The sequence below is a fragment of the Equus quagga genome, chromosome 13, assembly GCF_021613505.1.
Source record: "Equus quagga isolate Etosha38 chromosome 13, UCLA_HA_Equagga_1.0, whole genome shotgun sequence".
Taxonomy (NCBI): Eukaryota; Metazoa; Chordata; class Mammalia; order Perissodactyla; family Equidae; genus Equus; species Equus quagga.
This window is the reverse complement of record NC_060279.1, coordinates 79,657,873-79,677,733: the sequence shown is the minus strand read 5'-3', so window position 1 is coordinate 79,677,733 and position 19,861 is coordinate 79,657,873. Positions and strand designations below refer to the sequence as shown.

At 60.4% G+C, this 19,861-nt stretch overlaps 1 protein-coding gene across 2 annotated transcripts in view; it reads right to left on the bottom strand.

Annotated features, from left to right (window-relative positions):
- Positions 1-5,239: 5,239 nt before the first annotated feature.
- Positions 5,240-19,861, bottom strand: part of ACSF3 (acyl-CoA synthetase family member 3) — a 69,094-nt gene continuing 54,472 nt past the window's right edge. For both annotated transcript variants that reach the window (XM_046683428.1, XM_046683429.1), the window contains exons 8-10: positions 11,200-11,334; positions 10,221-10,332; positions 5,240-5,683 (exon numbers count right to left, since the gene is read on the bottom strand). In XM_046683428.1, coding sequence (XP_046539384.1) covers positions 5,536-5,683; positions 10,221-10,332; positions 11,200-11,334 — 395 coding nt within the window. In that variant the 3' untranslated portion in view covers positions 5,240-5,535. The remainder of the gene's footprint in view (positions 5,684-10,220; positions 10,333-11,199; positions 11,335-19,861) is intronic.

The window sequence follows — 19,861 nt, the reverse complement described above, 5'->3', positions numbered from 1 at the left end:
TTCCTTCCTCGTGAAATGCCAGCTGACGGGAGAAAGGTGTCTGGGCACAAGGGTCAGGAGGATGCTGTGAGGACTGCCACACCTGGAGGACAAAAGGGCACGCATGGACAACAGTGGGGCACTCACGGGGGGTCCAAGGATCTACGGCGGCTGGGGACCCACAGCAAGCTCCCTCTGGGAAGGCCCTGCTGTTGTAGTTTCCACAGCCCCTGACCAGCTCCAGGAGGAGTGATCGATTCACTAAGACGGGACCAGGCCACCCCAGAGATGGTGCTCTCGTCAGCCAGGCCAGGCCAGCTCCCTTCTCTGTGACACGCCCCGTGCCAGGCTCCTCCCTGCCCACAAAGTGCCGCCTCCAGCATGCTGCTCCCCACGCAGCTACCCCGCTGCTCCCGAACTCGTGTAGCCTCTTCTGCCAGGTTCCAACATGCAGAATCATCCCAGGGCCCTGCTGGCTTCACCTGGGCCTGTACCCTGGGCCGCACCAGGCTGCCTCCTTCCTGGACCACCCAAGCCAACCTGCCAAGACCAGCACAAATGCTGCTTGGGAGTGCTCCCATGGACGGGCCCACAGCCTCCTCCCGCACCCATGCACTTTGTCATACAATCCTGATTGTGGTGTCTGACCTCACCCCTCAGAGCTGCTGCAGCTGCAAGACCCAGTGCTTTGGTGTCCACCCCAGCCTGCCTCTTCCTGTGACCCTGGGGCAGTCGCTCACCTCACTGACCGTTTCCTTGGCTGTAAAATGGCCCGGGACACTCTGCTGGAGTGTCCATCCCAGCATGGCCCCTGTGGCTAGTCCAGCTGGGTTGATCCTCCTCTCCCTCATATTTGGGGAAGGTACAAGCCCCTCCTGCCTCGCGGCAGAGCCGGGCACAGGCTCCCCGGGTGAGGCTGGTGGCCCGGCCCCTCCCAGTGGTCATCCATCTCCCAGCTTTATTAATGGCAGTGTCAGCGCCACGCGGGACGCCCGCGGCTGTCTGCAGTGATGGATCGCACAGCGCCTCTGCAGCTATTTATTCTCAGTGACCTTGTCCTCCCCGTTACTGCGTGTGAGAGTTATGAATGTGGGACATGATAATTTGATATTGATCTATTTGGTGAGCTAGGGATTTACTGCATCCTTGATGTTTTAACAAAGGTACACTTTACTCCCGTGAGCAGGATCAAGGCTGCTCTGAGCTCTGCTCACAGCCCTGTGGGAGGGGAAGCTAGCCCCAGAGGGCCCACCAAGGCAGGGTGTAGGGGGTCACAGTGGAGTGTGGGCTGCTCTGTCTCAGGAAGGTTCTAGAAGGGCTGCCAAGCAACCATGACAGTGTACACAGGACCACAATGACAAAGGTGATCTTGAGCAACTCACCAGACTTCGGGGGGGCTCTGACTATAACGGAGTGATGGGGGAGGGGACTGTGGCGGTCGAGCAGGGGAGGGCACAGACAGGCCCAGGAAGTGAGGGAGGAGGACCAGGGAGAGGCAGGCATGGGGAGGGGACAGTGTGGGTCACGAAGAAGCCCACAGAAGTGAGGTCACAGACAGGACCATTTTAAGAACTAGAGCTGTAGTTTTCAAGTTGACTGTTTAGTGCTGGAAAACTTCAAAGTTTTTTATGTAGAAATTCAACATAAAACAGAAAAAGAGTTGGGATTTCAGAGCTTAAGGTGATTCCACGGGTTTTCGGAGAACTATTTTATAATCCTAGTCCCACTTAGCCCAAAGACTTGGGGAGCGTCACAGGACATGTGTGTGTGCACAGGCACGCAGGTATGTGTGAACACAAACGCGTGCATGCAGGCGTGTGCAGGGTGTATGCACCTGCAGGCACGCACCTCCTGTTTACCAGTCACTGGCGGTCAGGCAGGTGCTGTGCTGTCTCTCCAGGGCTGCCTCGTCTCGCCGGGCGCTGGGCTGCAGTTCCTGCACTGCAGACGTGTCACCTCCTCCTGAGATGGCAGCAGGCAGTCTCCACACCCTCTTCAGACTGGGCGCCCAGCTCAGTGCCCAGACCCGGGCATTGGGGGCGGTGCATTTCCTCCTGCGGGGCCTGGCTAGCCCTCTGAGGTGGCGGACATGGGGTCCTGCCCGGGGGTGCTTGGCCTCCCTGCCCTGGCCTGCAGGGCATCCTGGCCCCACCTGTACTGACTGGGGGCCAGGGTGGCAGGCGGCTCTGCTCATGGGCTCACCTGCAGTCTGATCCCTGGCCCTGGGGGGGTCGCAACTCACCCAGGGCATGAAGGCTGCCTGTGGTCCTGGGGGCCTGGCACTGAGGGTCCATGCTCATGATGTTTCCTGACCGCCCCCTGTGGAAGGGGCTGTGAGGTTCCAGGGGAGCCAGGCCCAGGTGTGGACGTTCTCAGGCCCCAGGCGTGAAGGCCGGGCACAGAGGAAACACCGGAGGCCTTGGCTCGCTGCGAGTGACCCCTGACCGTGGGGAACCTCGTGCTGCTGGTGTGGCGGGAGGGCCAGTGTGGGCATTAGACAGAAAGATCCCAGCCATGGCTGCCACTGGGTGGACACAGAGGTGCCCGGTCAGTGGGTGCTGGCGGCCTGGCCTGTGCTGATCCCTGGCTGCTGGCACTCCGCATGCAGCCCACCAGGGGGCCAGGGCGGGTGGGGAGCTCCTGGGTGGGAGGCTGTGCTGGCATTGCCAGCACCCCCAGACTTGGCTTCTGAGGGAGCAGAGCCCTCAGTCCTTGGTCAGCCAGAAGAGCCCTGAGGAAGCACCGGCCTCAGATCACAGAACGGGGAAACTGAGGGAGAAAGGGTGTGGGCCTTGAGGTGTCGGGGAGGGGCCAGGTAGTTTTGGCCCCATTTCTGCGTCTATTTCAAGCCTGTCCCCCGGGGGTCTCTCCCCCCGGCTGGCTCTGTCTGCACACATAGATGCTGAGCTCCACTTCGTCTGCTGAATAAACAGAGGAGGAAGCAGAGCCCATTTTGTGGACGAGGGCCTCGCCCCGGCCACCGATGAGTCCACATCCAGAGGAGAGACGTGGGAACACCTGGGGACAGGACGAGCCAGGCACAGCCCCTGCACTCTGGGGCCTGAGGGACCTGCAGGCACAGGCTGGTCCCGCTCTGCGCCAAGGATGCGGCCTGTCTGAGGAGCAGCCCCCCAGACACCCGCAACACTCCCGGCTGCCTCCCAGTGAGTTCAAGCCCCACACGGCCAAGTGAGGCCACAGGCACAAATGGGTGTCAGTGGCACTGCAGCAACCTGCTCCCCGGGCCCCGCTCCTGGCTCTCCCTGGGGAGCCAAGTGGCTGATGGCAGGGGCTGCTGGGCTGAGGGTCGCGCCCTCAGGGAGCAGGCATGCGCGTGTGTGCGTGTACATGTGTGTCGGGGGAGGGAGACGTTTCCAGCCATGGGAGAGCTTTTGGGAAGCCTCGCGCCCCTGTCATGTTGACTTAGCAAGTGTGGCGCAGCGTCCTGACTGTCCTCAGAGGGATGTGTTGGTAGTTGAAGATGACCGTTACTTTTTGGAAAATGTTTCATACAGGTGGATAACAGCATAATTCAAATAATCATGTAAACATTTTTAGGAATCAAAATTCTCAGCATCAGGGCTGGCCCCAAAGCCTAGTGGTTAAGTTTGGCGCACTCTGCTTTGGTGGCCCAGGTTTGGTTCCTGGGAGTGGACCTACACCACTTGTCCGCGGCCATTCTGTGGCAGTGACGCACATAAAAAATAGAGGAAGACTGCCGGAGATGTTAGCTCAGGGTGAATCTTCCTCAGCAAAAACAAATAAATAAAAATAAAAAAATCTCAGTATTAATACAGATGCAATGTCAAACCAGCGGGATTAGGAAAGATCCTGCAATGTTAGATCTGGTTTTTCTCAGTAGCATGTGGCTCCCTAGTTACCGCAGGGCCAGACACAAGGACAGTCAGGAGCTGGGGCCCGGAGTGTCTGGCTATGGCATCGAGTCCCGTGCCCAAGAGGAGCCGGGCTGCAGGTGCAGCAGCTGAGCCCCTCGGCAGCCTGGCCTGCTCAGTAGGCGGGTGACCGAGGGAGCACGGACAGGGGAAATTCCTCCAAGCAAACGCCATGCCCGGGGTCAGGCCTTGGGGGAGCCACAGGCCACACACAGCTCCTGGGGGAGTGGCCTGGGCCCCCGCGTGCTGCCCGCTGGAGTTCCGTCCGCTCTGCCCAGCCTCCTCTTGCTGGGCCACAGCCTCTCAGGGCCTATCTGTCCCCAGGGCACTGCACCTCCACCCGGCCTAGGGGGCCCCTCCAGCTCCAGCTCCCACATTTTGCTGCTCTTTCAGACCCATATTCCAGGAAGACAATGTTCTGGAAAAGTCAAGGCCAGACTCCTACTGTGCTGTGAGCACCACTTCTCAGTAGTCTCGGGCAGAATGGTCCTGGTCTCCAGTAAACGGTCCAGAAACTTCTGGATTCTCCACTTGGTGTGCACACGGGGGCACTCAGGCATCTGAACCAACACAACCAAGAACGGGAGAGGAACGCCGACACGCGCGGTCGCTCTCTGCAGGTTAGCGCGCCCCATCGTTGAGCTTGCGGGCAGAGGACCTGGGGCCGCCTAGTAGGGAGCCCCTGTAGCGGGGACAGGAATTGTACGTGGGGTGGGGCAGCTGGGAAGGTGATATTTAGACAAAGACTGAAAGGAAGGGGCTCTTGTGGAGGGAGCACCAAGGCGGGGGGTGTGGGTCAAGGGTCATGGCAGAGCAGCTGCAGGCCACTCGTGACCAGCCTATGGCTACCGCAAGGACTCTGGACTCCAAATGAGGACAGTGGGATCCACGCTACAATGGTGGAAGTGAGTGGCTGTGACAGGGAGCACGGCCGCAGAGCCCAAAACGTTGACCACCTGGCCCATACGTGAAGTTTGCCAGGCCCAGGTCTGGAAGGTTCCCTTTGGGGGTGCCGGGGGGCTGCTCGCAGCCACCCAGCACAGGGTCCAGGCACTCTGCTCCCTGCCTCTGGTCGCTGAGCCCCATCCCCACCGCCACTGCTCCGCCCTGAAGAGGCCGTCCCAGAGCTGCCCAGGGACACACCAGGGAAGGTTGGAAGAGGCACCCAGGCCTGTCCTCCAGGTCGGCTGCTCAGAACAGTCCGGCGTCCACCCAGGGGGCTCAGGAGAGGTTGCAGGTCACCTGGGGTGGCTCCATGGGCTTCCCCGACGGCCAGAGACACCCTGCTGTGTGGTGCACAGGTGTGCACTCCTGTGCCCTGTGGTGAACGAAGCGGCCAAACGGGGACACACAGCACAGGCATCCCATTACTCTGTGCGGCCTTTATTGCATTCCTTTTGGAGACCTGTTTCCCTGGTGACACCTCTGGACTTTCCAGGACCTGCCTGGCAGCCTGAGGGCACCTGGGGGCAGGGGGCCCTGAGCATGTGGGGCCACGTGCAGGCGCGGGTGTGGCCCAAATACGGGGCAGAGGTGACATGCAGTCACCTGATGACTTGAAATCAGCCAGTGGCTGCAGAGGCCTCGCGCTGTGACCTCATTCAGTCAGACTTGACTCTGTTCTGCCTGAGCTAGGGGCTTCGGGTCTGAAGGGGACGTTGGCTCACTGGCGCCCGGCCTCGGGGGCGCCCTGGTTGCATGGGTAGAAGTGCCTGACGAGGTCCCTCTTGTTGACCTTCCCCATCTGGTTCCGCGGGATCTCTTCCACCAGCAGAAGCTCCGAGGGCACCACGTACGGGGCCATGACGTCTCTGCAGAGACAAGCACTGGCTGAGCAGCGGAACCCAGCATCCTCCCCAGACAGCGCCACGGTACCCAGCCGCAGCTCGGGCCAGCCCCGAACTCGAACTCGAACACAGAGATGCCACAGTGTGTGGTCCAGGCCCTGCTGGCCCTCTGCCCCTGCCCCGGGGGAGAGGATGAGACCTCGCCCTGGAGCCAGAAAGGTCCTGCTCCACAGCTTGTTCTCTGCAGCAGGCCTCGGCCAGACAAGTGGAGGAGGTGGGTGGTCAGGGCCGAGGGGCCTGCGGGCACCTCGCAGACCACTGGGTGTGGTGGCCACGTGGGCCGGCGCTGCCCTCCCTCACCAGAGCCCGGCACCCAAGCAGCAGCAGGGGCTTGTCTGTGGGTCCAGGAGCTGCCCTGACCCCCCCGCACCCAGTTAGATGGTGTTTTCTCCTGTCAGTAGCTCCACAGTGGGGTCCCTCCACCCCCAGGCTCTACTCCGGAAAACTCCTCAGGCTGCAGGCACTGGTTCTCCCTCTGAGCAGATGAGAGCTGCCTGCTTCTCACTCTCCGACAGCTGCTTGCGGGGCCACAGGCCCTTTTGCGAGGAAATGGTAGACACTCAGGATGCTGCCTGGGGAGAAGGGGGAGACAGACCCGCGGCCGTTTCCTGCACCAGGCACGCCAGCTCCTGGCCTCCTGGGCCTCGGAGGGTCTGCTCGTGGGGCTGCTGGCAAGGAGCTTCAAGATGGGCAGAGGGTCACAGCAGAGCACAGGACACGCGGCATCCCAATGTCTGCCCAGGGCCAGCAGGCGCATGTGGACCTCCAGGCTGCGAGCTGCGGAGCAGCCTCGACCACAGAGCATGCGTCATAGCCAGGAGCCGGCGATGGTGGCAGAGAAACCCCCAATCTCGGCCTTAGCAGCCCGGTGCTTATGCAGAAGCATGAGCCTCACAGCCTTTGTGGGCTGGGTGCACCATCAGCGGGGATGGCTCCTGCCACAAATAGCCTGCTGGCCAAAGGTCATGCTGTGGCTCCCACACTAGCGAGCTCGCGGTGCAGGCTGCTGGCTCGTGAGAGGAGATGGTGCCACTGTCTGTGGTCCTGGCAGCTGCAGGAGGCGGCTGGTTGCCCACTAGGGCTGGGCTGGACTTCACCGGAACAAGCCACCCGAACCGGCCTAGTTGCCCTGACAGTGCAGCAGGGCGAACCCTACAGCCCAACAGCCCCACCTGCTCCTGGAACAAAGCTGCCCATTCCCCGAGCCCTGCCGCCAACACTCTGTCTCCAGCAGGGTTTGGGTGGGCGTTGGTGCCGTGTGGCTGTCCCCACGCCCGTGCCTTCACCTTCCAGGTGGGCGTCCCACTTCCCCTTTGATGTGCCAGCGTTGAGCTGGTGGCAGGGCCTAGAGAAGAGAGGGCAGGGGCGGTCTGGGGCTGTGGCTGAGACGGCGGCAGGTCCTTGTGTGACAGGGCAGGTGAGAAGGCAGTGGAGGAGTGCTTTCCACCGACTAAAAGAAAGCCCGTCACTCTAGAATCCCACGTCTGGGAAAGCACCTTTCAAGACTGAAGGTGAAATTAAAGATGCTTTCAGATGCACAGACGCTGACAGAGTTCCTCCTGAACCAGAGACGTGAGGCATCTGTGCCGACGGAACCCAGGTCCCGCTGGGTGGGAAGAACAGCATGTGGGGGCGTACACATCACTTTCCTTAGGACTAACTTCTCTCTAAGAAATACCGATTTGAACAGAAATACCAAGCATGCAGTGTGGGGTCTGTAACAAATAGAAAAGTGTAGTGACAACAGCAGGCAGGCAGGCAGGGTGAGGCGAGGCATGCTGTCTGTGCGGGAACGCGCGACATTGCAGGAAGTTAAAGCCACTCCTTATAAACCTGACTTACCGACCACTAAAAGAGGAACAAAGGCTGGGACAACGAATAAACGACCTAAGAGTATGGTGAAGGACGTGGACCCTGCTGTTCTGAGAACAGCGGTCCTTTTGGGAAGGAGACTATCCCCTCTGGGAACCGAGGAGCCCGCCCACGAGTCTATGCAGGGAACGCCGGCTCTCTTCTCCTCCAAAGGTCTCAGTTTAGCAGCTGGTCGACCATGACACTTTTAGAAGAGCTTTGAGGCCAAGGGGGGTCTTGGCCAGGAGCCCAGCAGAGCCGAGGTGCTAGTGAGAGCAGGTTCCCCCAGCAGTGGGGGAACCGCTCCAGCGACTTCCTCTGCTCGTCTCCTTGGGGAAGGACAGTGGGCACAAAGTTAGGACGGGACTTTAAGCCAAAGCCCACTACTCATCCACAGTTCCACGAGACGTCAACGCGGGGCTTGGTTTTAAGACTGGCTTCCTGAATATTCCTGGTGTTGAAGTCCCACATGGCCCATTTCAACTTGGCAGTTTGGGGGATGGAAGGGTGATGGGGCGACCATGTCCCACACCCTGAAAACGTGGTGCTGTTACCCGGATCCTGGGCCATCCTCACCCCCTCGAGGAGACACCCTGCCTGAGCTGGGGGTCGGCCAGCTCCCCTGACTCCCGCCAACAGTGTGGCAAGGGGAGAAGGACAGCCCTTTACTTGGGGAGCAGAGAGATGGAGGCAGCAAGCATCTTCAGAAATGAAGAAAATGGCAGCAAAAGGGAAAACATTATTTTTAAAGAAAACTTTTAAAAAGACCCCCAAATGGCAATGAACGTGACACGGAAAGGACCAGCAGCTTCACTAAAAAGCAGCATCCAGAAGAATCGGAGCCTGGAACCTCTCCCTCATCCCTCAGGTGTCCCACAGACGTGGATGGTGCCTTGGATGTGGACTCAGCCCTCCCTTTGAAAGGAAGACTCCTCCTCTCCCTCTACGGAATGGGCAACCTTGGTGTCGCCGCCTTGTGACTGCCCAGTGTGAGGACACAAAGGCCCAGACAAGGCCTCAACCTTGGATAGTCCTCATGGAGCCCACAGGCTGGCCACCTGCCCTCCTGGGAGCACCTCCCCAAGGTGCCCCAAACCCTTTGCACACAGCGCCCATCTCAGGGCCTTGTCACACCCATGGTCAAGCCACAGTGACTGGTGCAGGCCCTGCAGGTGCCAGGCGAGGAGCCACCTGAACTCAGAGGGATGGACAGAAAGCATAGCACAGGGTGCAAAGGGGCAGAGCACTGGACATTGGGTGCCCGGGCCTCCTGCCTGAGGACGGCTGAGGGCTGACGTGTGGCTGGAGACCTGGACCCTGAAACTCTCGGGCAGAGCTCTCGGCACAAGGTACCTACTTTCTCTTTTTAACTAAGTAATGGTTTAATCAAAGCAGCAACCGGCTGACTAGCGTCCTCTCTGCCTTTGTTGCCATGCAGCATTCCACCACGAGGCTGTGCGTCCAGGGGAATCTAACGGCCCAGCTGTGTGGCCCCTCATGAAACAAGGAATCCTGCTGTTTGTGAATTCACGTTGGAGCCAAAATCTCTTTAGCACTAAGGAGAAGGAGGCAAGTTGGGGCGGAAGAGGGTGGGGGGAGAGTGGATAGAAAGGAGAGCATTCTTAGATTTAAAATAAAGAATTTGGGGATATTACTAACAGCTTCATTCTGAGCTTGCCAGGACACTGCCCAACGGTTCCATCAGAGGCTTCTCCCTGTCCTGTCCTGTCCAGCCTCTGATGACGGCGGGGGTTCAGGTTTGGGCTGGGACTGACTGCTGGGCACAGAGAAGGGGGCCTGTGTGCCTTGGGATGCAGAGAAACCACCAGGGCTGCGATGGGGGCAGAAGGGCTTGGGAGAAGGTTTAGGGTGACACGAGGGCAAATTGGTAAAGACGCAGGGGAGAGAGGGACAGGGCTCCTGCTGGCTCCCATGCAGGGGTGGGGAGCTCCGGCCTCAGCCAGGCAGTGAGCTCCCAAAGGGCATGTGCAAAGGCCTGTGTCTGCACCACGGTGGGGTGGCCCGCTGAGGGATGCTGCCATGTTTGCCCAGGAGTGGACGGGAAGGCTGCAACTCACTCAGCCCAGCCCCCAGGCCACGTCCACTGCTCTGGATCGCAGTGCTGGGCTCACCCATGTGTTTCCCTGACGAGTCCTGGGAGGACTCACCCGCTCACCGTAGGGGATCCTGTCCCCAGAGCACGTCTGTCTGCCACCTCAGAACCTGCCCCAAATCTGGGACCTGAGTCCTGTGCCAGGAGGGCAGGGGCCTCCTATTTCCCTGTAAGTGTTCACGGTCTTTAGGGGAAAGCACAGACGGGGCCACATCTGCTCCTGCTGTGGTCATGGCGCTTCCTGGGCCCTTGGCGTGTTGTGGGCAGACTCCTGTAAGTACTAGCATGTCTGACCCTCGAGGTTGACCCAGCCCCACGAAGGAGGCCAGCAGGACCCAGGATGCCACCTGTCCCTCCCTGACACAGGACAGTCCATAGCCCGTCTGTCCCTCCCTGACACGGGACAGTCCTCTCCCCACCTATCCCTCCCCGACACGGGACAGTTCTCGCCCTGCCTGTCCCTCCCTGACACGAGACAGTCCTTACCACGTCTGTCCTGTTCGTCTGACCCTGCAAGTTGTGCCCTTCAACCCTTACCTTGCCCACTCTTTGAGCTCCCTGTGGGACAGCGAGTGTCCCTCTTGAAGGGTCACTACTGCAGTGACCCGCTGGCCCCACGTCATGTCCGGAACTCCAATCACAGCCACATCTGGGGACAGAAGAATAGAGAGGGGCACCTTGGAAATACCACCAGGCCTCCTGTGGGCTCCAGAGTAGCCAGAACGTGCAGCAGTCGCCCAGGGCCCTAGAGCCAGTCCTGGGACACCCTGTCCGCAGCTGAGGAGCATGAGAGTCCTGCTGAGGACAGGCAAGGACACCCTCCCCTGGCGTCTCTGGGGGGGTCCAGGGCGGGTTGGCCCTCCACCACTCCTGCCCTCCCCCTGCACTGTCCTGGGGCACAATTCTTAATATGAGGGCTGTGGACGATCAAATTCTGGAATGTTCTGCCTCCTGGGCCCAAGGGCTCCCATGGATGGGCCACGTGGAGAGCCATCTCTGCCGTCCCCCGGGTCCTCACAGTCTGGGACCCAAGCTCAGGAGAAGGTCTGGATGGGGCCCACACTTCCTGGACCAGCACCCACGTGCCTACTGCCTCCCCTCAGTGCCAGGATGGCCACCTCCTCTAGTCTTGCCCAGGACAGTTGGCCCATGGCCAGCCCTGATCTCACCGCCATTCCTGAGCATGGGAGAGGGTGTGGACACCGCTGCTCTTCTGCTCGCAGGCTAAACAGACCTGGCAGCATCTGGATCAGGCCTGGAAACCAACTGTGGTGTAGGGTGGGCACACGCTAACTGTGGTGGGTAGTAGGCAGATCCTAAAGGTGGGCTGGGGTGGGCAGACCCTAACTGTGTGGCACCTACGATTGCGTCACCTGGTCCCATTTTGTCTATGATCAAGCACAGGAAGACATAGCTGGAGCATGTCCATCTGGGTCCAAGACAGGCTGGGTCTGGATCAAGAGCAGCTGAGCTGAACTGACAGGCTCAAGGTCATGGCAGTGCCGTGGTCACTCACCTGTGATGCTAGGGTGGGCCAGCAGGAGTCGCTCCACCTCCAGGGCGCTGATCTTGTAGCCCCCACTCTTGATGATGTCCACCGATGTGCGGCCCCGGATCCAGTACCTGCCGTCCTTGAACACGGCCGTGTCACCTGGGAAAGGGGCTCTGGTCACTGGGAAGCATGTCCTGGGCTCCAATAGGGCTGTGGCTCCGTGTACTTTGGTGTGCACACGTGTGGTGACCCCTGGGTGCCTGTGTTTGGGAGCGTCAATACCAGGGGTACAGTGGCCACATGGGGGTCATTTTGGGACAAGGCAGCGAACACGAAGTTCAATGGCCGTGACCTCAATCTGTGATGCCAACACCAGAAAAGCCCCTCTGGCTGTGGCCCTACGCAGCTGGCAGCGTCCCACGAGGATGGATGTGGACTGCCCATGAAAACCAGGGCTCCGAGGCGTGATGGCTGCTGCTGTCACTGCCCACCCAGTGCCTTCCTGTTGTTTCTCAGGCCGTGAAAACAGAAAATGTAAGAGAACTTGCCACCCCCGATGTCCCACTGTGGAGTTCTGGCCACAGCAGGGCCCTATGGGGCCGGCACGACTGCGGCCCTTTCCCAATGCCTCTGACACGAGAACAGGGACTTCCTGTCCCTCCACGCTGCCTGCCTGCACTTTCCCGTCTAGTTTCTCTGACGCAGCCCTGATGGCAGCCCTCTCAGCTGAGGACGCAGCCATCCCTTCTCAGATGGCCTGGGAAACGTGACGCCCGACCACGCGTCGCCCAGCATGAGCAGGGGGGTGGGACAGGAGAACAGCGAGTGACATGGGGTCTGCGCTCCAGCCCAGGCATCCAGGATACGGGTGAGGCGGGCTGAGTGTGAGCATGGGCACATGTGCGTGCAAGTGCAGGTCCCTCAGATGTGCATGGATGCGAGAGTGTGTGCATGTGCGGACGCTTACACCCGCCCTCTGAGGGCAGCGCTGATGTTCAATGTCTGCTCTCACACACCCCGCACTTCACGCCAAGTTATCAGCTGAAATAAATCATAAAGATTTCACTATACATCATGCCATCCGATGAGGAAGGCGCCATCCATCACCTTGCGACTCCTGGCGACCTGCCGCGGCACGCGGCGTCCCCAGTCTATTAAACAAGACAGATGAGTGTACCTGGACGGGCTGCGGCTTATTTATGGGGCCGAGGGAAGGCCAGGCTCCAAGAGCGCAGGGCTGCGAGCACAGCAGGTTCACTCTCCTGCGCTGCAGGAAGCAGGAGAAACGGGAGGGCCTGACATGGAGAGACAGCCTGACTCGGTGGCTGCTGGCCGGCAGGAAAGGGCACAGGCGTGGAGTGACAGGAGGGGCTGCAGGGACCGGGGCAGATGCAGCCTGTCCTGAGTCTCGTGGGGCCCACTGCAGCCCTCTCCCGTTTCTGCCATGCAGCCTGGCTCCGGCTGTGGCCCCTCTGCGCTGGACGGCCATGAGTCTTCCAACAGCTTCCTGACCACCATCCATCTGCCCCTGAAATGCACGGAATGGCCCCAGTCCAGGCCATCACAACTGCCCACGCCCAGAGCAAGGCTATGCTGGTATTCAGGTTGCTCCAGCGGCTTCCTGACCCTGCTCCCGCCTGCCGGCCTCCACTCAGCCAGAGACCCAGCGGAGTGGGGCATCGCTGCCCAGCCCTGGGCTCTGCCTCCCGTTCCCAGTCCTGCTGGAGACACCCCCCAGTGCCCACACCAAGGCTGACACAGCTTCAGGGCCTCTGTCAACGCCACCTACACTTCTCTTGCTCTGTGTTACTGCCTCTTAAGTCAGGGCGAGAGCCCCTGACAGCTGCACCCATGCTGTTCCCTCCAAAGGCCCCTGCTCTGTTCAGACACTACTTCTTTGACGTCTCCAGGCGTCCCCCTCCTCGCACATCAGCTCACGGGGGATGAAGTCTTCCTGTGGCATCTGTCTCCTGTCACCAGTTCATGCACATACGCAGACCCTGCCCCAGCCTGATGAAGAGCAGTAAGAACCAGGACCTCCTCTGGGAAAAGTCAGGCCCCAAAATGGTAGGGATGGTGCTGGAGACACATGGAAATTTTATCAGGGAGAGATTGGGGGATTTATATGCCAAGTCAGGAAGGCTGCACACTCAGGAGAGCCCTGGTCACTTATTTGGGTCATCGTCACATAGAAGGATAGGTGGTGAGGTCATCCTGAGTTACCTGGTGGGCCCCAGTTATGATCTCACGCGTCCTTATAGGAAGGATGCGGAGGGAGATCTCACACACAGGAGAGGCCGTGTGACGACAGGGACAGAGATGGAGGGATGCGGCCACAAGCCAGGGACGCCTGGGCCCCACCAAGCTGGGCGAGGCAGGAAGGACCTCCCCAGACCTTGTGGAGGGAGCGCGGCCCTGAGACACCCGGATTCAGAGGCCTGGTCTCTGGAACCGAGAGGAGAAGTATCTGTCGTTTTAAGCCCCCAGTTAGCGGTGAGCAGTTACTGCAGCCCTAGGACACACACACGTCAAGAGCTGTGTTCAGAGTCCTCGCGGGCTGGATGCAGAAGCAGGTCAGCCCGGGCTCACGGAACGCGGGCTGGAGGGGAAGTGACAGCTGTGAGAAGGAGCCGGGGGCAGGTGTGGTGGACGATGCAGGACTGTGCCCAGATGCACTGTCTTTACTGAGAGCCCCTGAAGCTGTGGGAAGGTCTGGCACAGGGGGCTTTAGACAAGCTCCTTCCAGCTGCATTGTGGGAACTATGCTAGGCAGTGCTGATGACTGGGGGCCCATCGATGGCTGCAACCACGTCCAGGCTGGAGACTGGGGTGGTAGGACAAGCAGATGGAGCTGAGGGGAACTCAGGAGGCAGGAGGACAGCACTGGATCAGGTCCCACACCAGGTGAGGGAGAAAGGAGTCTTGCCATCTGCATCTTCAGGAAGAGCCCGCATCGATGCCCACAGGCCCGAGGTCCTTTGGGGTGGCCGGTGGCCAACAAATGACAGACACGGCTGTGAGCCCACCTGGCCCAACTTGGGCACCACTGGGGTCACCCAAGCCCAGTGCTCCCATGGGGCCCCAGGCTCCCGCACAGCTGTCCCTGCTGACCGCTCACGGGGAGAAAGCAGCAGAGGTCTGCGAGGTAGGGGCAAAGAACTTTGGGAGGTAGTGTGGCCGACATGGGAAAACTCAGGAGGGACGAGAAGACCAGGATGGGGACGGCCACTGCTTTCAGAAACAATGAGGTCATGAGTGGGGCCACAGTAGAGATGCTCCTGTGGGATGAGGGGTGGGGAGGGCGGGGCAAGTGGAGGAAGGAGACGAGAGTGGACCACAGACTCTTGAAGAACTCTGGTTTTGAGGGCACCCTGGAGCGGGGAGAGGCATGGTCAGGCTCTGGAAAGGCCGGAGGGGCTGGGAAGGGGCACCCGCCTTCTCTAGGGTGAAGGAGACTGGAGAGGGTAGGGGCCAGGGGTGAGAACGGAGGGTCTGTGCAGAACAGGGCCCACCCAACACCAGTGTGGAATTGCTCTGCTCTACAGGGGACCCTTGCTGCATGGCCTGGAAACCCCGAGGCCCTGGCTACCTCACTTCCAAACACAGGACTGGGGCGGGTGGGATGACGAGGCAACACCCAGGATGGACACACACACACATGACACATTTGGAATCGGGAAGTATGGCCCATATGGCTGCTTGACACCCCAAAAAATGGGGACCCTGAATACCCCTTCAAGCCCATCTGCTCTGTTTCCCGGGACATTGGCTGAGACAGATGCTAAATCCCAGCCAAGAGCCGTGGGCCTGGAGGAGCGCTGCCCTGGCCCCCGCGAGCCTCTAATGCACACAGACATCTCTGAAGGGCAGCAGACATGGGCTCAGTGGTGACGACGGAGGCCTTCTGGAAAGAAGGGTGTGGCCTGCGCGGTGCGGGGTCAATGCAGCACAGAAGCGAGCCCAAGGGCGGGTGCTGTCTGTTTACAGAGCGCCGGCACGGACATCGCACAAGCCCCATGGCAGGAGCGCACCGCCACTGAGAACCAGACTGCCGGGCGCCGTGCCCACTGGCTCCACAGGCCACCCAGCAACGGGCCGAGCTGGCTGTGAGAGGGGAGGGGATGGCGCTGGACGTGTGCACCTCGCCCGGCTTCCCCGCCGGCCTGAGGCAGCCGCACTACCGCGACCAGGAGGAGTCAGGGAGCAGCGTGGGTCTCCAAAGATCCCAAAGAGGCACAGCAGAGCACAAAGGGTTTCTAGAAGCTCAGGGAGGAGGCCGTGTGGGCAGGAGTGGCCGGGCGCTCCAGGAGTGTGCCTGTGGCCCACGCTGCCTCCCGTGCGGCCCAGTGTGAGGAAGGGCAGAGGCTGGCTGGTGCCCTGGCGTTTGCACTGCGCAGAGCCGCTGCCCAGCAGCACCTCCTGGACACACGACGGACGCTCCAGGATGGGGCCGCCTGTGCGCACCATACTGGACACCGCACTGGGCACCATGAGGCCCTGCACGTTCCTGCAGGGCCTCGGCCTCACGCAGAGCCGTCCCCTGGAGGCTGCCACCCGCCCACGTGAGACACCTCAGGCCCTGAGAGCTGAGACAGCCCAGGGAGGGGTGCCCACCACTGCAGCCTCACCCACCTCACCCTGGGGACTGGCTGGCAGCTCCGCAGCCACTGTCGAGCCCTGGCTCTGGTGACATGTGGGTCAAACCCAGGCAGCCACAAACAAGGGCCCTGTGTTCAGGTGGTGCAGCCAGCATGCGACGGCTCATGCCTGCTCTGCGCCACGCTGCACCTCCTTCGGATGAGATCTCCCTGAGCTTCTGGCCAGCAGCTGCCTCGCCCACAGCAGGTGTGACTGTGAGCGCGGAGGCTGGCCCGGGGGATGTGGAATTCCAGGGAGTTATGCTGAGGAAAAAGGCCAGTCCCCAGAGGCTCCATGCACACGATTCCATTTCCACGACACTCCCTAAATGACAAGGAGTGGTGGTGCTAGGGGTGAGGGATAGTGGCGGAGGGACACGAGGTTGGGAAGTGGCAGCACGTGGGAGCCTGTGGTGACGGAAACATTCTCACCGTGGTGGTGGTTACATGGATGGATATGTGCAATAAGAGGGCAGAGAGCTGAGTACACGCACACGTGCACACACACAGGTGCACAGAGCTGGTGGGACCTGAATGAGCCCCGGGGCCTGGCTCTGGCATTGTGCTAGTCACACAGGATACCAGCCCCTGGGGAAACCAGGTGACCCGGCGCTTTACTTGTGACTTCTTGTGAATCTGTAAGTATTTCAGAATAAGAAGTTTTAAGCAACAGCTGTTGTGTTTATGGAGAATTTTCTTCCCCAAACTCCGGGAGAGTGGCCTCCCCAGTGGGCTCACCCCCGCGCTGTCACTTGCAGCATCTGCAACATGTTATAAGTGAGCAATAATCCTTTAAGGAAAGAATTTATGTTAACCAAATTCGTGACTGAGAAATGTGTCACAAACTAATGTGGGAAACTGCCTATCAGGATGCTAATGAGGGGTCCCTTGGGTGTCAGCCCCTGCTGGGGACACCTGCCCTGTTCCCCTGGGGGCAGGGGTGGAGGGAGCTGCAGGGCCGGGTGAGTGCTCGCCCTCCACTCCACGCTCCACCAGGCCCCGTGACCCGGCGTGGGGTATGTGCTGCTCATGGGGCCAGCCCCGGCCAGTGTCCTGAAACAGCTGTGGGAGTGGCTCTCGGGTCATCTCTTCCCTGACCTTGGGCCTCTGCCCCTCCTCTCAGTGAAGTCTGGGTCCCCCACGGCCTCCCCACCTAGAGGCGTGCAGCTGTGCGTGCAGACCACCCAGGGGTCATCACTTGACCCAGCAACTGCACCTGAGCTGCACATGGGGTTTCCGCTCAGCCAGACTGAGAGCAGACCCTGAGGGCCATGTGCGGCTGACCGGGAGGGATGGCAGTGCTGGCTCACATCCTTCTGGAGGCACCAGACTCCTGTGTCAGAGAACGTGGCAACCGCCGGTCAGGAAGAGGTTGTCCTGGATTCCTCGGTTACAGGATCGAGAGACTTGTCTCCCCATGAAATCCAGCCAACGGGTGGTCAGCCCAGCCCCACACCCACATCAGGGAGGTTCTGGGGACGCCCAGGACTCACTTGGCTTGAGGGGCGGCCGGTCTGTGCCCAGAGTGTGTCACACATGCAGTGGGCCCTGGCAGAAGGTCGGGAAGCCTCATGCCAGCTCTTAACTCGGCCACAACCACATAGCTCCTGCCCTCCTACATCAGAATCCTTATCCCCCTGGCTGCCTCGGAGTTCCTTCCCAGCCACAGCAGGGAAGGCTTCCCGAGGGCCACAGAAGAAGCCCCAAGTCTCCTGATGCGCCCATGGGGCCCTGTGGGCTCCCAGCCCTTCAGGAAGCCACAGTGAGACTCCTGGGGGGAGCTCTCGAGAGCACCGTCTTCTTCCAGCTCTGTAAGTGCAGGTCTCCCCCTGCTCTGCACATGGTTCCCTCTGGACACCCCTGCCCCTGCGCCCCCCCCTGGAGCCCCACAGAGGGGCCTCCCTGCTAGCCCCATACCGCACAGAGCCCGTCCCGGGGATCTCTGCCGCGTTTGTGATTCCTGACTTCTCAGGGCGGCGGTGCTGGATAGGCTCCTTCCCAGAGCCTCTCCCGGCCTATGTCCTTCCGGCCTCCAGCCCCATCACAAGGGAGGGCCCAGCGCATGGAAGCCAAAAGTCTCAACAAGGTCTCAAGAGAGCAGCGAAGGTCGGCCCCATGGAGGGTCAGCACCAGCATCGCAGGCCCCGCTGCCCAGCGGGAGCTTCGCAGACACAAGGCACCAAACAGTCACAACTTTCACTTTTGTAACAACACATCTACCCAAACATGTCGATTTGGAGTCAGTCCTGCCAACGACGAGTATCAACCTCTCGGCTCTAACGCCGGGGGAGGGGAGTTTTGTGCTGACAGATACAACAGAGCGATCAATAAAATCTTATTGTGTGGAGCCCAGGTCCACGGATCTGCAGCAGGATTTAGGCTCTGCTCGCAAATCAGTGCAACTTCATGTCTCTGCCCTAAACTGTAATTGAAAACAAATCTCCTGACACTCGGAGGCTAATTCTGCGGATGCGTGGGCAACACGTGGGCAGCAGACCTGGCCCCTGCACGTCTGCGGTCCTTAGAGGGTCCTGACCCTGGCGTGACACGGAACAGTGTCGTCCCTGTCCCGTGAGGATCCTGAGCTGTCGATCTGGAGTGACGCCAGGTACCCCACACACCCCAGCCCGGCTGCGCAGACAGTGAGGGGAGGGGGCGCAGTGAGCAAGGAAGCCAGGTAGACGAGGCCTAGCCCGGCTCTCACAGTGGCCATGGAGCACCTCAGACTCAGGCTCCCGGTCCTCCAGGACACCGAGGGGGCCAAGAGCACTGCTGCCAGCGTCCCCCAGCTGCTCTGCCCTGAAGCCACGTGTGCGTCCACTCAGAGTCTTGACTCTGTCTACAGGCCAGGAGGCCGGGGCTGGGTGGGGCAAGCACAGAACCTGGCCCCCTCCCAAGCACTTGGTGAAGGTCAGCCACCCAGGTAGGCAGTGGTGCAGCCATCCCGCTGGGGGCCCCAGAGAGACAGTGCCCACACAAGAGACAGGAGCCGCTCCTACCTGGAGACTCTGTGGCCCACTGCCCCGACTCCTCCCTCCGTGTGCCTGTTCTCTAGGACCCACTCCTATGGAGCAGGGGCCAAAGAAGATACTAGAAGCAAAATGAAGTCACGACAACTTCCAGAGCACAAACCTCACCTGAAAACTGCCAGGAGAAATGGAAGGTGAGCACACACAGTGAGGTCCTCTCCCTTCTGAATCAACAGTAACTTTTTTTAAGGCAGAAAACCTTAAATTGGGGGATGGGCAAGGAGATTATGGGAAGAAAAACTGAAAGCTGGAAAGCAGTTGGACTAGTGGTCAAGACCCAGAAGAGCTGACCCTGTGTGGGCTGGAGTGGCAATGGGATGCGGATTCCTCCCAGAGGCTGTGGCAGACGCCCGGGGAGGAGGAGGACCGACTGAAGTGAGACACAGGGGAGCCTGGGCCCTCAGCACACCCTGGCTCATTCTCTGGGGGCTGAAGGGTGGACGGCCAGGCCCGAGAGCTCATGGTCCGTGGACACAGGCTCCGCCTCCCCACTCACCCCTCCCGCTCTTAGTACAGGACGTGGTTTCCAGAGCGCCAGCATGCCGAGGAAAATCAGGGCACCCCAGGTGCATGGCTTGTCGAACTTCAGGACTTGAGGATGAACAGAAGATCCTCTAGGACTCCAAAGAGGGGACAGGTCATGAAGTGCCAGGAATCAAGTGCTGCAAAGATGCCAGCAGCAAAGACAGACGCCAGGAACCAATGAAGAGACGATTTCTAACCCAGAATTCCGGACCCAGCCCAGCCAGACCAAAGACACTGTCAGACACGCAAGTCCTCAAAAAGTGCACGTCCCACACGTCCATGCCCAGGAGGTGCCGGGGACTGCAGTCTCGAACCACGGAGAGGAAGAGGAAGGAGGAAGAGACCGTGACGACGGAGGAGGCAGCCCAGGTGGGGGCTGTGCACTGACTCGGAGGCGACCAGCCCAAGTGGAGGGCGGCGGGTCCCTGGGGGTCTCTCCCGGAGCAGGGAGGGCAGCGTGGGCGTGCCTGCCCCGTGGAGCTAGTTGGGACTGGG